Source organism: Pleurodeles waltl, chromosome 3_1 (genome assembly GCF_031143425.1).
Source record: "Pleurodeles waltl isolate 20211129_DDA chromosome 3_1, aPleWal1.hap1.20221129, whole genome shotgun sequence".
Classification (NCBI taxonomy): Eukaryota; Metazoa; Chordata; class Amphibia; order Caudata; family Salamandridae; genus Pleurodeles; species Pleurodeles waltl.
Window position 1 is genome coordinate 648733986 of NC_090440.1, and position 18198 is coordinate 648752183.

The window sequence follows — 18198 nt, forward strand, 5'->3', positions numbered from 1 at the left end:
ATAAGACAGCCTTGTTGCCCAGAGTGAGACAATCTGAGAGACCCAGGATAGACTGTTATGTTGTAAACCTATGCTTTATATGTATAGAGGTCTGTATCAATTTCCTTATGTGGATTTTGTTTTGTGACATGTCAACAGCTTTGAAAACTCTGGACAGTCCTCAACACGCCTCCATATTTCCCCCCAATAAAGTGTTTGTCTCAGGCATGGAAATCCCATTCAGCTAATAGATCAAATATTTACTCTTACTATCTCTTCTATTCACCGCTCAACACCGCCCCCCCTCCCATGGGTCCCTCCATTGTGTTATGTGTGCAGGGTAAAAAGAAGATTCTAAGACAGATATGTACAATAAACCAAACTTTTATATTACAAGCTATAACTATTACATTTGTTCCTCTACTTCTGGAAGAACTTGTCTCCATCCTTACTGCTCCTGCTGTATCCTAACTTGGAATGTTCTGCTCCCCCCTACACTTTTTGTGTAGTGCCTAGAAGAGGAAGTGTCGCCGTGTGAGCCAGCTTGTGACCCTGGGACTACAGTTCACTGGAGGGTCCTACTGCACTTAAGACATGAGACTTGCATCATTCCAAATATGTGAAACAGAAAACACACTCTTCCACCTACTAAGGTATTATGGGGCAGATTTAAGATAAATGGTGCTGCACCTACCCACCACTTTCTTTGCACCCCTTAGCACCCCCTACCGCTAAAATGTGTGCACCACATTTAAAATATGGAACACCATGGCTCAGGGTAGGGGGCAATAGTGTAATATATTTTTTTAAGCTATTGATGTAGTCTGCAGGAGTAGCGCCAAAATGTTGACACTACTCCTGCAGAGTACATAGGGGCCCTTTAGAGATAATGGTATACCCCATTTAACACCATTTTTGCAGGGTGTCTAGTTCCAAACCACCCTTGCAGTTAACCTTATAATTAACATCTGGTTTGCATATGCACATATTGCCTTGGTGAACAACCATCAATACGCGCAGGCTTTGCAGGTGTCTAAACGGAACCCTTACCGTATCAAAGCAGGGAGGAGCTTCTGCTGGCATTGGCCTTTCTTCACACGTGTCTGTAGGACCTTCCACCTTCTGTGATAAGGCATATGCATATGGCGAAAGCTGAACACCTGAAAGTAAGTGGGCAATTATAATTAATACTCAACTATAGAAATTCATATTTATAACACATGGCTTTATTTTTCATGGTTTCTACACATGTCCTTATTCAGCAAGTGGTCTCAAACTAACTGTAGAGATTGCAAGACAGTAAAAACATATTTGTGAGTTCAATTGGGGTGAGGGGTTACGTTGCTAGACAATGATGATTAGAATTAGGAAACAAGGATTTGCTCTTTCCCTTTCTTGGGAATACATTCTGTGGGTTTGAGAGTGGCCTAATGCTCACCCATTATTGATTAGTGGCTAAATGGCTTATACCAGCAGTGGCTATATTTTATAACAAGTCAAAGATTATTTTAAAATGGAAGGCTTTGAAGTGTGGTGTGGAAAAACAGGTGACAAGTGAGGAGTAAGAGATGGAGCAGTTATATGCCGGACGTCAAAAACAAACATTGGCTATTTAGGTAGAAGACATTTGTTATATTTAGAAACCGTAAGAAGCTAGTTTCAAGGGTGGAAGAAGTTTTATTCTGTCTGCACAAGCGGCATCATGGGCAAAATGGCAAAACAGTGCTATAGGAACCACAACCTCTTGTTGTAGAACTTTATGGAAATTGGGACAGTAGGCTGAAGACAGGAACTATCCGATAAAGATGGACATATACCTTTAGATCATGTTATAGACAGTAAGGGGAGAATGTACTAAAATATCAGGCGGTGCAGCATAGGAGCCAAAGTTGCTGTACCGTGCTGTGTGAAAGGAAGAAAGAAGGGTGGCACCTTATTTTTTTAAGATATGGCTTTGTTTCTCGATCTTCCTGTGTTGGCCCACTTTAGGCTGCCTTGCACAACACACACACCCTTGCACTATAGGGCAAGGGTGTTTGAGTAATATCTACCATTGGTTTCATAATGAAATGAAACCCTTCCACTACAAAATGCTATGCTTAGACATAATTTATCTATTTTCTAACGTGTATATGTACTGTATTTTAGAGCATACAAGCAAATTTAGGATTTTTTTTTTCATTTAGCACATAGGGCTTTGCATCAAAATCCATGGGTTATTGGATGGGAACATGCAGCATGTAACACCCATTAAAGTCCTGGGTGCAAAGTAGTGAAAAGTCAAGCAAAGCACCACTTTGTGTTACTTTAGGACAGCTTCGTGATGGTTTCTGTTGCTTTTTATGGCAATGTCTTCCAGAGGTTTTGGGTGTATGTCTCTAAGGACACAGTCATTGTATGTACCTGTTTTTCAAAACAACATTACACTCACTTAACTTACTCATCCACAGTGTGGACTTTAGGTTGGAACACATGTTCTTTCAATGATATGATAGATAAGATCCTCCGAGAAAGGCATGTGGAATGTGGAACATGGAGCCCTTCCTAACATTCAGCCAAACTTAATTGCTCTCCCAACATGGTACAATATTTGAAGCAAAACATAATACAAGTTACATTCTTAAAGGAGGCTCGCCTGACTAGGGAAGAAGACTTGGGGTTGGCTAAGAGGTGGAAAAATACATTTTATATGTTGGGGAAACATAGCAGACATATAGACAAAGAATGACATGTATTGCTACAGCATTCGTCACAGGAAAAAGACAAGCTCCTGGGAGAACAATTTTTTAAGATATAGATGAGAAGATGTCATATAAATTCAAAACGCTATAAACTTTTGAGCCTTTAAAGGCTGGGTGGGATAGGGACGAGGCAGATATATCCCCTTCTCTAACACTGTACAAGGGTGTTCACAAAAAGTATTTCTGCATGTTTATCTTGACCGCATTGTATAACACAACTAGGATAAATGCTTCAATCATAAACTAGTTCTTCTTCCTTCCGTGCATCTAGAAACCTTCTGTTTAAATCTTTCAAGCTAAACATTGATTGTTCATTTGTTTGAGAAGTGAATGAAATGTTAGTTATATAAATAATCAACAACTGGCAAAATCAATAGTTTCCTGCTACGTGAAATCTATTGGGTTGTCAATGTTTACTTCTGGGCTTAAAGCAAGAAACACCGCTATGATGCTGTCAATGCTGGCCATGTAACAGCTCTCTTTTAAAATATTTTTTACCCATGTTGCACAGTAGGTCTCCTGCCATGCAACATGTAAAAATAAATAGACAAAGCCAATAGATGTTTGTTAGAAATGGGGTTTTTGGTTGGCAGATAGGTTGCCCTCTGTCCAAGCAAGAACCCTCACTCTAGTCAGGGTAAGTCACACACAATCCAAAATCAGCCTGTGCTCACCCTCCGGTAGCTTGGCACGAGCAGTCAGGCTTAACTTAGAAGGCAATGTGTAAAGCATTTGTGCAATAAATCATACCACACCATAGTATAACACCACAAAAATACACCACACAGTGTTTAGAAAAAAATATAGAATATTTATCTGGATAATTGTAGGTCAAAACGATCAAAGTTGCAATACGAATTTGTAAAGATATCACTGAAAAGTGATATTAAGAGTCTTTAAGTCTTTAAAAAGCAATAAAGTGTCTTTCAAGCACAGAGTACCTGGTTTCTGGTGGGAAATCTCCTCAGAGGGCCACAGGAGAAGAGATGCGTGGAAAAAGGGGTGTGTGCGTCGTTTTCCGCTCAGCACACGCAGACTTGCGTCGTTCTTTTCCACGCGGGGAAGTCGGGCGTCGTTTTCCGGCGCGCAGACAGTCTCTTTTTGTGGATCGCGAGGATTACCAGATGTCCCGGGTCTGTGCGTGGATTCTCCTGCTTATTTTCCGGCTGCGCGTCGTTCTGCGGGGCTGCGCGTCGAAGTTTCGATCTCACGGTAGGCGTCGCGTCGATTTCTCCTTGGAAGTCGGGCGGCGTTGTCCTTGCGAGGCCATGCGTCGAAATTTTGGTCTCACGGCAGGCGTCGCGTCGATTTCTCCTTGGAAGTCGGGCGGCGTTGTCCTTGCGAGGCCGTGCGTCAAAGTTTCGCACTCACGGTAGGCGTCGCGTCGATTTCTCCTTGGAAGTCGGGCGGCTTTGTCCTTGCGAGGTTGTGCGTCGAAGTCTCGATCGTCCCGAGGGCATCGCGTTGATCAGCGTCGGTGTGCGGCGTTTTTCTCACCGCGAAACAAGCTGTGCGTCGAAATTTTCGGCGCACGGAGCGTCCACGTGAAAGGAAGAAGTCTTTTTGGTCCTGAGACTTCAAGGAACAGGAGGCAAGCTCTATCCAAGCCCTTGGAGAGCACTTTCACAGCCAGACAAGAGTTCAGCAAGGCAGCAGGGCAACAGCAAGACAGCAGTCCTTTGGAGAAAGCAGACAGGTGAGTCCTTTGAGCAGCCAGGCAGTTCTTCTTGGCAGGATGTAGTTTCTGGTTCAGGTTTCTTCTCCAGCAAGTGTCTGATGAGGTAGGGCAGAGGCCCTGTTTTATACTAAGTTGTGCCTTTGAAGTGGGGGTGACTTCAAAGAGTCTCTAAGAAATGCACCAAGTTCCCTTTCAGTTCAATCCTGTCTGCCAGAGTCCCAGTAGGGGGTGTGGCAGTCCTTTGTGTGAGGGCAGGCCCTCCACCCTCCCAGCCCAGGAAGACCCATTCAAAATGCAGATGTATGCAAGTGAGGCTGAGTACCCTGTGTTTGGGGTGTGTCTGAGTGAATGCACAAGGAGCTGTCAACTAAACCTAGCCAGACGTGGATTGAAGGGCACAACAAGTTTTTAGTGCAAAGAAATGCTTACTTTCTAAAAGTGGCATTTCTAGAATAGTAATATTAAATCCGACTTCACCAGTCAGCAGGATTTTATATTACCATTCTGGCCATACCAAATATGACCTTCCTGCTCCTTTCAGATCAGCAGCTGCCACTTCAACAGTGTATGAGGGCAGCCCCAATGTTAGCCTATGAAGGGAGCAGGCCTCACAGTAGTGTAAAAACGAATTTAGGAGTTTTACACTACCAGGACATATAACTACACAGGTACATGTCCTGCCTTTTACCTACACAGCACCCTGCTCTAGGGGTTACCTAGGGCACACATTAGGGATGACTTATATGTAGAAAAAGGGGAGTTCTAGGCTTGGCAAGTACTTTTAAATGCCAAGTCGAAGTGGCAGTGAAACTGCACACACAGGCCTGGCAATGGCAGGCCTGAGACAAGGTTAAGGGGCTACTGAGGTGGGTGGCACAACCAGTGCTGCAGGCCCACTAGTAGCATTTAATCTACATGCCCTAGGCACATGTAGTGCACTCTAATAGGGACTTACAGGTAAATTAAATAGTCAATCATGGATAAACCAATCAATAGTACAATTTACACAGAGAGCATATGCACTTTAGCACTGGTTAGCAGTGGTAAAGTGCTCAGAGGTCAAAAGCCAACAACAACAGGTCAGAAAAAATAGGAGGAAGGAGGCAAAAAGTTTGGGGATGTCCCTGTCAAAAAGCCAGGTCCAACATGACCCCCCACCAGCCTAAAGCCAGGGGAGAACAATCACTATCCTGATGTACTTCCCTGTTTGAGGCGACAGAACAAGGACCCAGGCCCACAACAGCAGGGGCATGCTCCAGTTCTTCGCCTTCTTGACTCCCATTGGATCCCTCTGTCCATACTCTCAGGGCCCACTAAGCCCATCCATGGGGAACCTTTCTCCTTTCCTGCGGATCCCATCTGTGCAGCACCTAACCTTACTTTGCTCACAGATGTATCCCAGGAGCAGGATAGTACCCCCATGACCAACATAGTGGTGTTGCCCACTCTACCCCTGGGGTGTGACACTTGTCCCCTCCCCAGGGATAACTCTGTCCACCCGGACAGCAAGCCACAGTGATTACTGACAGCTGCCAGGGATGAGAGCCAGGCCCCAGGCCTCTCAAAGCTCTCCAACCACTGTGGCTGTGGAGAGTGGGGGGCGGTAGCCCCAGGTGCTGGGCACCCTTTAACCACTCTCCCTTCCACCAGGTCAGGGATGACAGCCTGAACCTGGTCCTCCCCTCTGGGGCTTTGTACCCTCCCTCCTGGAGCGGTACCCCCAGAGTCCAACATGGCCAGGGGGCTTACAGAAGTCGCCCTGTACCATTCCTCCACCAGTGCAGGGCTGTTAACCTGCCACTGGCCCTCCAACCTGGGGTCTGTACCTTCAGGTTGGACTAGGGCCCGGGGTGAGGCTTCCCTCCCCCTGCCCTCCCTTCTGGGGTCCAGCACCCTCCAACTAGGAGTGGCCTCCTCAGAAGACAACATGGTAGGGGCACTGTTATCAGTAGCCCCTCCCTCCAGGTCCGGGGGGACACCCTGAACCTGGTCTTCCAGCCCAGGGTCTGTACCCTCAGACTGGATCACCGCCTGGCAAACCAGGACTTCCTGGGAGGCACACCTACCCCCCACCAGGTCAGAGTTTAACCTCTGCACCTGCCCATTCAACTCAGAGTCACAACCCTGAAGTTGAACAATTGCCTGGCACGCCAGGACTTCCTGGAGGGCACACTGACCCTCCACCAGGTCAGAGTTTAACCTCTGCACCTGACCATTCAACTCAGAGTCACCACCCTGAAGTTGAACAATTGCCTGGCACACCAGGACTTCCTGGAGGGCACACTGACCCTCCACCAGGTCAGAGTTTAACCTCTGCACCTGACCATTCGACTCAGAGTCACCACCCTGAAGTTGAACAGTGGCCTGGCGCACCAGGACTTTCTGGGAGGCACACCTACCTCCCACCAGGTCAGAGTTTAACCTCTGAGCCTGGTTCCCCAACCCAGGGTCACCACCCTGAGGTTGGGCAATTGCCTGGTACGCCAGGACTTTCTGGGGGGCACACCTACCCCCCACCAGGTCAGAGTTTAACCTCTGAACCTGGTCATCCAACCCAGAGTCAACACCCTGAGGTTGGACAATTGCCTGGCACAGCAGGGCTTCTTGGGAGGCACACCTACCTCCCACCAGGTCAGAGTTTAACCTCTGAACCTGGGTATCCAACCCAGAGTCAGCACTCTGAGGTTGAACAATTGCCTGGCACGCCAGGACTTTCTGGAGGGCACACTGACCCTCCACCAGGTCAGAGTTTAACCTCTGAACTGGGCCATTCAACTCAGAGTTACCACCCTGAAGTAGAACAATCGCCTGGCACGCCAGGACTTCCTGGAGGGCACACTGACCCTCCACCAGGTCAGAGTTTAACCTCTGAACCTGGTTCTCCAACCTAGGGTCACCATCCTGAGGTTGGACAACTGCCTGGTACACCAGGGCTTTCTGGGGGGCACACCTACCCCCCACCAGGTCAGAGGTTAACCTCTGAACCTGGATATCCAACCCAGAGTCACCACCCTGAGGTTGAACCATTGCCTGGCAGGCCAGGACTTTCAGGGAGGCACACCTACCTCCCACCAGGTCAGAGTTTAACCTCTGAGCCTGGTTCTCCAACCCAGGGTCACCACCCTGAGGTTGAACCATTGCCTGGTATACCAGGACTTTCTGGGGGGCACACCTACCCCCCACCAGGTCAGAGTTTGACCTCTGAACCGGGTTAGCCAACCCAGAGTCACCACCCTGAGGTTGGGCAATTGCCTGGCACCCCAGGACTTTCTGGGAGGCACACCTACCCCCCACCAGGTCAGAGTTTAACCTCTGAACCCGGTTATCCAACCCAGAGTCACCACCCTGAGGTTGAATCTTTGCCTGGCATGCCAGGACTTCCTGGGGGGCACTCTCACCCCCCACAAGGGACACGCCGTCCCCAAGGGCCACACAAGAGTCTGGTTGGCGCAGGTCTCCCGACCTCTGCCCATCCGGCAGAGTCTGGGTTTCCCCCAAACCAGAAATGGTCTCACCTGGGTCATTCCTGGGGGGCTCTGCTCTCAGAGCTGACCCCTGACTTTCAAGATCCTCCACTGGGGTCTGCCACCCCCTCTCAACCCTATGTCTGGACTTCTGCACCCCCTCACTAGGAGTGGTACTGCCAGACACCAGAACTGTTGGGATGCTGTCTACAGTCATCCCCCCAAGTTCTTCTGACACTGCGGGGCTTCCCTCAAAAGGTGGCCCTACGGTACAGGTTAGGCTCTGAGACCTACCTGGGACACTACAATCCTCTCCCACCTCACTTGGTCGGGAACCACCTAGACCACTCCCTTCAGGAGCACCCCCAAATGCCTCTTCAGACTCTCTGGTACTCACCCAAAAGTCTGCCTCCACTGTAAGTTCCCTGGGGTCAGAGAACTCGCACTCCACCTGGTGTTGGCGTAGCTCTGGAAAATAAGGACCAGACATATGCTCTCCAGCAATTACATCACTCTGCCCTTCACATGTATTAACCACAGTACCCTTCACCCAACCACCTAGTAACTCAACCTTGGAAAAGCACTCTACTTCACCCTCCTGAGACTGGTGAGACAGTATCTGTCTGTCCCTGACACTCAACCCAAACTCTTCTGGGATGTCTCTACACTCTATATCCAGGACGTCCACCAGGGGGGAACCCTTTTCTCTGTCACTCTCTGCTAGAGTCAGTAAAGTGTCCCTCCCCCCAGTAGGAATATGACTCCCTGTGCCAGTTCCCCAATCCTTCTCAGGGACCCTGTGCATAACGGGAACTACCTCATACCCTTGAACCGCCTGGGGTGTGTCAACTCTCTTCTTCAAGTTGGGTACCACATCTCTGGGCTTGTGCCCTTCTTCAGCAGTACTAGATGCAAGATTTTTGCTGCCACCATCTGAACTGGACTCAGCCCTTCCGGCCTCCAGTTTCAGCTCTTTACAGCTCAGCTCTTGAGCTGCAATCTTTTCTTCTTCTAGGGCTAAGAGACTTGCTGCCTCAGCCCTTTCAATAAACTCATCTAGCTCTTCCATCCACCGTGCTTGAGCCATGAGCCATTCTTTTTTCACTGGGTCTCTTTCCTCATCTGAGTCGTCCTCCTCCTCCTCTGAGGGGTACTTAGTCATTTGGTTTCTTGCTGCCTCTCTCTCTGCCCATCTGTCTTCCTCCCAGACTATGTAGGCATGTAGCATCTCTGCTTTAGTAGATCTCTTTGCTACAGGAAGGCCACATTCTCTGCAAAGCTTCCTTAGGTCAGCCTTAGTGAGGTGGTCAGTAGGCAAAAAGAATAAGTAGGTAAGCGATCCCATTCTGATAGGATCTTACCAGCAAAAACCAAAATCCAAAGTCCAAAATATCAATAGTATATCCAGGAGGACATCAGAGACCAAAAGTCAAAAAAGAGATAAAAAATCAAGTTGACTTTCAACTGTGGGTAGGTAGTGAAATACTTAGCTACTGTATGTCACTGCACAAACACAAGTCCTATCCTCACCGCTGATCACCAATGTTAGAAATGGGGTTTTTGGTTGGCAGATAGGTTGCCCTCTGTCCAAGCAAGAACCCTCACTCTAGTCAGGGTAAGTCACACACAATCCAAAATCAGCCTGTGCTCACCCTCCGGTAGCTTGGCACGAGCAGTCAGGCTTAACTTAGAAGGCAATGTGTAAAGCATTTGTGCAATAAATCATACCACACCATAGTATAACACCACAAAAATACACCACACAGTGTTTAGAAAAAAATATAGAATATTTATCTGGATAATTGTAGGTCAAAACGATCAAAGTTGCAATACGAATTTGTAAAGATATCACTGAAAAGTGATATTAAGAGTCTTTAAGTCTTTAAAAAGCAATAAAGTGTCTTTCAAGCACAGAGTACCTGGTTTCTGGTGGGAAATCTCCTCAGAGGGCCACAGGAGAAGAGATGCGTGGAAAAAGGGGTGTGTGCGTCGTTTTCCGCTCAGCACACGCAGACTTGCGTCGTTCTTTTCCACGCGGGGAAGTCGGGCGTCGTTTTCCGGCGCGCAGACAGTCTCTTTTTGTGGATCGCGAGGATTACCAGATGTCCCGGGTCTGTGCGTGGATTCTCCTGCTTATTTTCCGGCTGCGCGTCGTTCTGCGGGGCTGCGCGTCGAAGTTTCGATCTCACGGTAGGCGTCGCGTCGATTTCTCCTTGGAAGTCGGGCGGCGTTGTCCTTGCGAGGCCGTGCGTCGAAATTTTGGTCTCACGGCAGGCGTCGCGTCGATTTCTCCTTGGAAGTCGGGCGGCGTTGTCCTTGCGAGGCCGTGCGTCAAAGTTTCGCACTCACGGTAGGCGTCGCGTCGATTTCTCCTTGGAAGTCGGGCGGCTTTGTCCTTGCGAGGTTGTGCGTCGAAGTCTCGATCGTCCCGAGGGCGTCGCGTTGATCAGCGTCGGTGTGCGGCGTTTTTCTCACCGCGAAACAAGCTGTGCGTCGAAATTTTCGGCGCACGGAGCGTCCACGTGAAAGGAAGAAGTCTTTTTGGTCCTGAGACTTCAAGGAACAGGAGGCAAGCTCTATCCAAGCCCTTGGAGAGCACTTTCACAGCCAGACAAGAGTTCAGCAAGGCAGCAGGGCAACAGCAAGACAGCAGTCCTTTGGAGAAAGCAGACAGGTGAGTCCTTTGAGCAGCCAGGCAGTTCTTCTTGGCAGGATGTAGTTTCTGGTTCAGGTTTCTTCTCCAGCAAGTGTCTGATGAGGTAGGGCAGTGGCCCTGTTTTATACTAAGTTGTGCCTTTGAAGTGGGGGTGACTTCAAAGAGTCTCTAAGAAATGCACCAAGTTCCCTTTCAGTTCAATCCTGTCTGCCAGAGTCCCAGTAGGGGGTGTGGCAGTCCTTTGTGTGAGGGCAGGCCCTCCACCCTCCCAGCCCAGGAAGACCCATTCAAAATGCAGATGTATGCAAGTGAGGCTGAGTACCCTGTGTTTGGGGTGTGTCTGAGTGAATGCACAAGGAGCTGTCAACTAAACCTAGCCAGACGTGGATTGAAGGGCACAACAAGTTTTTAGTGCAAAGAAATGCTTACTTTCTAAAAGTGGCATTTCTAGAATAGTAATATTAAATCCGACTTCACCAGTCAGCAGGATTTTATATTACCATTCTGGCCATACCAAATATGACCTTCCTGCTCCTTTCAGATCAGCAGCTGCCACTTCAACAGTGTATGAGGGCAGCCCCAATGTTAGCCTATGAAGGGAGCAGGCCTCACAGTAGTGTAAAAACGAATTTAGGAGTTTTACACTACCAGGACATATAACTACACAGGTACATGTCCTGCCTTTTACCTACACAGCACCCTGCTCTAGGGGTTACCTAGGGCACACATTAGGGATGACTTATATGTAGAAAAAGGGGAGTTCTAGGCTTGGCAAGTACTTTTAAATGCCAAGTCGAAGTGGCAGTGAAACTGCACACACAGGCCTGGCAATGGCAGGCCTGAGACAAGGTTAAGGGGCTACTGAGGTGGGTGGCACAACCAGTGCTGCAGGCCCACTAGTAGCATTTAATCTACATGCCCTAGGCACATGTAGTGCACTCTAATAGGGACTTACAGGTAAATTGAATAGTCAATCATGGATAAACCAATCAATAGTACAATTTACACAGAGAGCATATGCACTTTAGCACTGGTTAGCAGTGGTAAAGTGCTCAGAGGTCAAAAGCCAACAACAACAGGTCAGAAAAAATAGGAGGAAGGAGGCAAAAAGTTTGGGGATGTCCCTGTCAAAAAGCCAGGTCCAACAATGTTGCATAGTGAAACGTATTGGCTTTGCTAATGCTTGTTGTACTTGATCTATTTTAGTCACAGTTTGCCAAAACTGTGTTACTTCTGATAAAACGACCATGGCAAGCTACCATCATAAAAGGCAAGTACAATCCTGTGAAAGCTAAAAAAATAGGTACAACTGTCAACAATATAAACCCCCAAAATATTTTTTATATCTTAGCTACTCAGTCGGTCTATCGTGTATGCTGACACAGATATCCACTAATTTATCAATGAATCCTTCCACTTAGGCATCTATCCACACAACATTCATGTATGCATAGTTTAATGTGCCATGTATGTGACTGTGTGCTGTTAACTTTATGGCTGTATGTGTGTTATTTGCTTGTGTGTGTGTGTTCTGGATTGCTCCTTAGGTACTAGAATCAATGGATGTTTGCTTTTTATCTGTGCATATCTGCATGTAAGTCGGTGTGCATTTTTTGTGTCTTTTTGTATAACTTTGTCTGCAGAACTGCTTATATGTAGGTTTCCGATTTGCGGATGGATGCCTGTAGACTTGCTGCTCTGTCTGCTGGGGTCCAGGTATGCGTGCAGTTATATTTTCTGTGTTACCTGCTTCTGCGCGCATTCACTATATAACATCCAACCTGAACGTTTTTGTCAGTGCTTTAAAGCTGTCTTTGTTGTACCTGTAGAGGGGGCATTAAACGGATCTAACTGCTTATAGGGGTATTAGCATGAAATGTCAAAAGTGTGATTAAGGCTTATTTAGTAGCCTAAAGATGAAAGTGCACAGAAAAAGCTTGTGGTTTAGGTGAGAAGATACTTTCAGCCGTAGAAAAGCATTGAATCAGTCTGAGGGATAAGGATGTCACCATTGCAGGAGCAGCCCAAGCGCTCCCAGCTCACCCGTGTTGCCATTTCTGGGACCTGAGAGGAGGGCAGTTTTCATTGCATTTTTCCTGAAAGATGAGCGTGTAGTTTGAAGTGAGGCATAAATACAAAAAGAAACACAGAGGTGTGTGTGTGGGGGGGGGGGGTGGAGAAAGTGTAGGTAAAACCTAATAATAATACCTATAAAAATGGACAGTCTAAAAATAAACTAATGTAATCTGAGTTGCAGTCACGGCAATTATTGTGATGACAGAAGCATGAAAAGAAAACTTTATGAAACAATTACTGCCCACTGAGACATGTCCACCAGAATGTCTACTTTCAGGAGAATTTTAGATGAGCTAAAATGGCATGTGATTCGATACACAAATAGTTCAGTGACACACTATGAATTAATTTAGGGAATCAGTGAGTTTTCCAAGACTGAGAGAAAGTGTATAAATATATTAGAAGCATATTTGCTGCAGGGCGATTTGCCACAGTGCACGGACGGAATTTAAGTCACCCAACTGATGTTATTCGTGATGTTAAAATCTTTCAAACAAACAAGGATGCAAGAAGGAACAGCGGAGTGGAGTGGTAAACAAACACAAGGGATGCGTGGGAAGCAACAGCGGGAGTGGGAGGGTGGTAGGAAGCACAAACAATGGTCAGCGTGAAGGGTAAAGCAGTACGAGGGAGCTAGAGGAGGGCAGGGAGAGTGCAAAGCAAAAAAAAAAAAAAAAGGTTATTTTGTGCAGGAAAAGGAAGGAACACATGCACTCATGTGAAATGCATACATGCCAACAATCTAGAAGAGGAAAGTGAGAGATTGTTAAAAAATATATTTGGAAGAATGTATTTCCCCTGTTTACGTCTACTGAAGCAGTTGCAATTTGAGGTAGGAGACAGTCAAAATATCTACAAAACTGGTTGTCTGCTGCATGAATCATGCCTATTGGCATGCATGTAGTGCTGGGTAAAAAAGATTTTTTTTAAAGTACCTCAGAAGAGTGTGGCCAGTGGAAGAATACTGGGCACCAGCCACTAACACCCTCCAGAAACCATACCTGGTCCGAGCTCCAGGGATCGGCCGAGGACAGAGAGGAAGGGAAATTTGATGATGTGAGAAGCTGCTGCTGACCAGTGAGAAGCAAAAAAATGAGTGGCCGCAAAGCCTAGGAATGGTAAGCAATGGGTGGTCTGCAAGCCCCTTTTAAGAATTTTTTTTTAATTACAAGGGACTTTGCAAGCTCAAGCGCTGTGCAGGCAAAACCTAACAAGCATTTGCAAGTCCCTCATCACATTCCTTGCTGTAATTGGAGCTGACAACATTGCATGAACTGGGCGCTGGGTAACAGTGCTGTGAGTGTCAGCTTGCCTTTTCAAGCAACGGGAAACTAAAATCTGACCAAGCTTACTTTTGAAAGCTTGTGAGCGCAGTCAAGAGGTAGGAAACTGCCTGATGTTGATCCACGCTGGAGCACCTGCAGCCCGACCCAGAAGGAGTAGAGGAGGAATGGAAGGATGGGTGTAGGTGGGCTGCCATTACCGAAATCCGAGAAGCAGGACCGTCAAACGAGTTTTACATTCTACAATTCTCTCTACTAATTTAATCAATCTCCGTACATTAACATACCTGTTTTTTTCTGCTCACGGAAAGCGTAACACGTACAACGTTAAAATGTCACACATAAGCACACTCGAAACAGAGAAATGTCACACGAGTAATCGGAAAACTTGGCAGCTAGGATCGAACTTTGTGATCTCTCATTTAGATACACCGGTTTTAAACACTTTTAAACCTCGTATGCTTACCGTTGGTAATAAACTCATCGTAGATGGCAACGCCATTAAAGTCTCCACAAAGTCCGCAAGTTAGGTTTGCATATTTCGAATCCAATTCCAACTGAAAGACACACAGAGGAATGAGTTAATAGCGTAAGGAAGGGAGAAAGTTTCGTGGATGGATAGAAGGGAGAGAGGAAAGAAGGAGGTTAGTTTATGTGGGGAAGAATGGGAAGTGCTGGGAGATACGGGAGGAAAGACAGAAGAGCGGACAAAGAGCAACACTTTTCATAGTGAGCTAATCCCACTTAATAGCTCGGTCATATGCCATACTTGAGGAAGGCTTGCCACCTTGTGGCCTCATATGACAGTACATCTTAAAGATGGCATTGGTGAGCTTCGATCTCTATTAGTATTGATGTATGACAATGTATACACGAACATGCAGATTCTTAAGGGTCCGTACGCTCATTAAGCTTCCCTTTTCCACCCACTGGTGTGACAACAAATCTCCTTCTCGTGTGCTCAGACATTCTCTCCGCGTGGACAGTTATACTGCTTATTTGGGAGTGTTTATTTATTTATTGATTTATCGCTATCGTATATTATTACTTATTGCTATTGTTTTGCTGTTTCCTACCTATTTTTTTTAGCTGGGGTCCGTTCCATGCTCTGGGTTAAAGACGTGTAACGCTTTTCAAGCAGTTTTCTGTAACTGTCCTGCTATTCAATATGTTTTGCCCAGCGACCAACCATACAGAGCAGTCCAGATATCTGATACACGACCACCAGGACATGATCTCAGAAGAAACACCTACTGGGTGTGCATGCACAACAAGGAGGACATCAAGCTGCGGGGAAGATTAATTTATTTTTAAGTCTAGCTCCAAAGAGCAGGAGGCTTCAAGATTAAGGTCCTGATTCACAAAGTTAAACTTACAACTTTGTGTAGGCTTACTCTTTAAATGGTATTCACAAATAGCAAGTTCATAGTAAGTTTGTGACTGTGGAGTACAGGCCCATCTTTTTATCTGAGGCTCTCCGCAGTCGTAAAGTTACTATTAACTCCTTGTTTGTGAATATTAACTCGTTATTTGTGAATACCAAAAAAAGAGTAAACTTACACAAGTGTAAGTTTACCTTTGTGAATCAGACCCTTTGTGTTACCACTTCTTTAAAATCTCCACAGAGTAGGCTTTGTCTCAACCCAAAGAAGTAAAACAAGTAGTAATACACTCAAACATCTGCAATTAGCTATTTGATTAATTATTCTGCCTCCTGAGGAATGCTTGTATTGCAATGCTTAAGCCACTAATTCACGTCTGAAAATTGCACTCAATTATCAGTCATACTGTCCCTAACCCTATATTACAATGTATACGGAAATTTATAAGAAAATAATCTTTTTGCATGTGGCTTCTTTCGGGCCACGGGGCACTCTACCCGCTTGTCTATCATCTCGGGTGATGTCGCTGCATTGTGCTCCGATGAGGCTCTTTTTTTACAAACCACAGCACCCTACCCAGCTGCACGTGTATCTCTTGCACCTGCCAGCCCCGGAGACACTGCAGTATTATCCGCCCACCTGGCACTTCGCAGACCGGCAGCTCTTAGCTGGCCCATGCTTAGCACCTCTCCTGCTTTCGTGAATGTCTATGTTTTCCTCTGACCGCACCCTTGCTCTGCTTTTTGATAAATACAGCTCTCTCTACTACCTCTGCCCCTTGCCCCTATATAGCATTACCTGTGATATCAACATATGAACATTACTAGTAACATCACAAGCATTCATTACTAACAGCATCACACATACTACTACCCCTGCCACCATCACCACTACTACTTTACCACAATCGCTTCCATCAGCATTACCACGACCACCTGGGGTTCGGCATCAGTGTCCAAACGTCTAGTGCGGTGTTTGTTTCCTTTCCTTCACGTGGCTTGCAGACTCTTCTGGCATTGCCGCAATGCATTATGGGGCTCGCCTCTGACATGCATTTAGTACCTGTGGCGTGTCTTTAATGCCTCATGTACAGCGGTGTAAAGTAAAATGATGCCATCTCCCTCGGCAAAATGTGTAGAGGAACCCCTGAGTCTCCCATATCTCCCAGACATTCTTTGGCCTTAGGGTGCAAAATGGCCCTCATGAAGTATTTGGGGCGGGGGAGGACTCTTTTGGCTTGTAGTTTTGAAACGTTTCCCCTTCCAAGACCTGCATCTGCTTTTTGGGATGTCAGACTTATTTCCAAGCTGAAGTCTGGAAATGCTTTTAGAAGCGGCAAACCCTCTCCCCCTTCCTCCCTCCCCCCCCAAGAAATCCATCAAGTCATTGAACACCATCAATAACACTGCCACCAAAATTAACCCCGCCAAAATACCAGTATTACCACCACCATTACACTGCCTCTAATATCACCACTAGTACTACTTCCACCATTAACTCTGCCAGCTGCATTGGTAACACCATTGCCACGAAGACTATTACTGCCACCTGCACAATTCCATTCCATTACTCACACCACAATTACCATTGCCAAAACCATTACATCCACCTTAACTACCGCCATTACCACTATTGACACTGCCATTGCCACAAATATTACCACTTCTAACGCTAAACTAGAGTTTTGGGCAGTCTGGTCGCCTTTCTCCGCTAAATGTGATATTTTGAAGGAGCACTTGTGTGGGTTTTCTTATTTTGGTCCTGTTACTAAAAAAAGGCCTGCACAGTTTCCTGTCCAGCTGGCCCAATAGCAGTCCCTGACTGGCATCCTGCCCAAACTTAAAATTCCACTCTTAGTCCACTTTCTCTTATACCATTACCACCACCACCATCATAACAATTGTGAATCCCAGTGTTTGCATGTTTTTTCATATGAAAGCTGGGCCTTTTGTCTTTTACTGTTTGTGAATATAGGTATCAAACAAGATAAATATTCCTTCCAATTATGCTTCTCATTTTGTGGCAAAAGATTTTTTATATGCAGTATTTCTTTGCCTGTACTTTTTAGCTTCCCAGTAATAATAATAACTTTATTTGGTATGAAAAAATTCATCCATTACAATAAATATTCTCCAATACATTTGTTAAAAATAACAATAAAAACATAAATAATAAGAACACCCATCAGGAATAAAAAACATATATAACCACATGCATAGAAGCAATAAAATAGAAAATTCATTCTAAAAACTCCACATTATTACGCCAAGTAATAGCTCCCTTCAGGAATGATACCAGCCCCTTCCACACCAATACATCTGAGGCCATCTGCAACCACATAAAAGCAGGACTATATTGCACAAAACCCTTGGGCCTTAGAAGAGGTAATAAAAAACGAGTTCTGAATGGTGCATAAAAAACACAAAACAAAGTAAAATGGGGCAAGGTCTGTTGGGACACCCCATCACAGGGGCAGGGTCTAATACATTTGTCCCCATACTGACCTAACGGGAAACACAGATTACTTCTGATGATTCCCAAGCGGAAACGAGTTATGAAAGACCTTTCCCTCACATCCTTTATCTCTAAGAGATAGCGCTCAGGACCTACCCACATCTTTAGCATAATGAAATCCCTGATCGATTTTTTCCCTAAGGCCTCCCCCTCCCTCCTGTTCTTCTGGATCCTTAAAAAATTCTCCTTAACCCATTTCTTGTCACATCTAAACAGGCCTTCGGGATGATCAACCAGTTCAGGCCGCCCCAGATCACGAGCCAACTTCCTTATGTGCATCAACCAGGGAATATTCTTTGCATTATCACAAGCCAGACAATCCTTTAAAATATCCCTATTCAGAGTGGCATGTTCGTTAGTCCAAATTGAGATCCATAGCAGAAGGGGAGCCAACTGAATAGTGTCCTGCACAAACTCCATCTCCA

General features: G+C 46.1%; 1 protein-coding gene across 1 annotated transcript in view; it reads right to left on the reverse strand.

Annotated features, from left to right (window-relative positions):
* LOC138283527 (mucin-5B-like) overlaps nucleotides 1-18198 on the reverse strand; it is a 402759-nt gene that overhangs the window by 362317 nt on the left and 22244 nt on the right. The window contains exons 3-4 of the mRNA XM_069221467.1: nucleotides 14344-14434; nucleotides 1030-1139 (exon numbers count right to left, since the gene is read on the reverse strand). Coding sequence (XP_069077568.1) covers nucleotides 1030-1139; nucleotides 14344-14434 — 201 coding nt within the window. The remainder of the gene's footprint in view (nucleotides 1-1029; nucleotides 1140-14343; nucleotides 14435-18198) is intronic.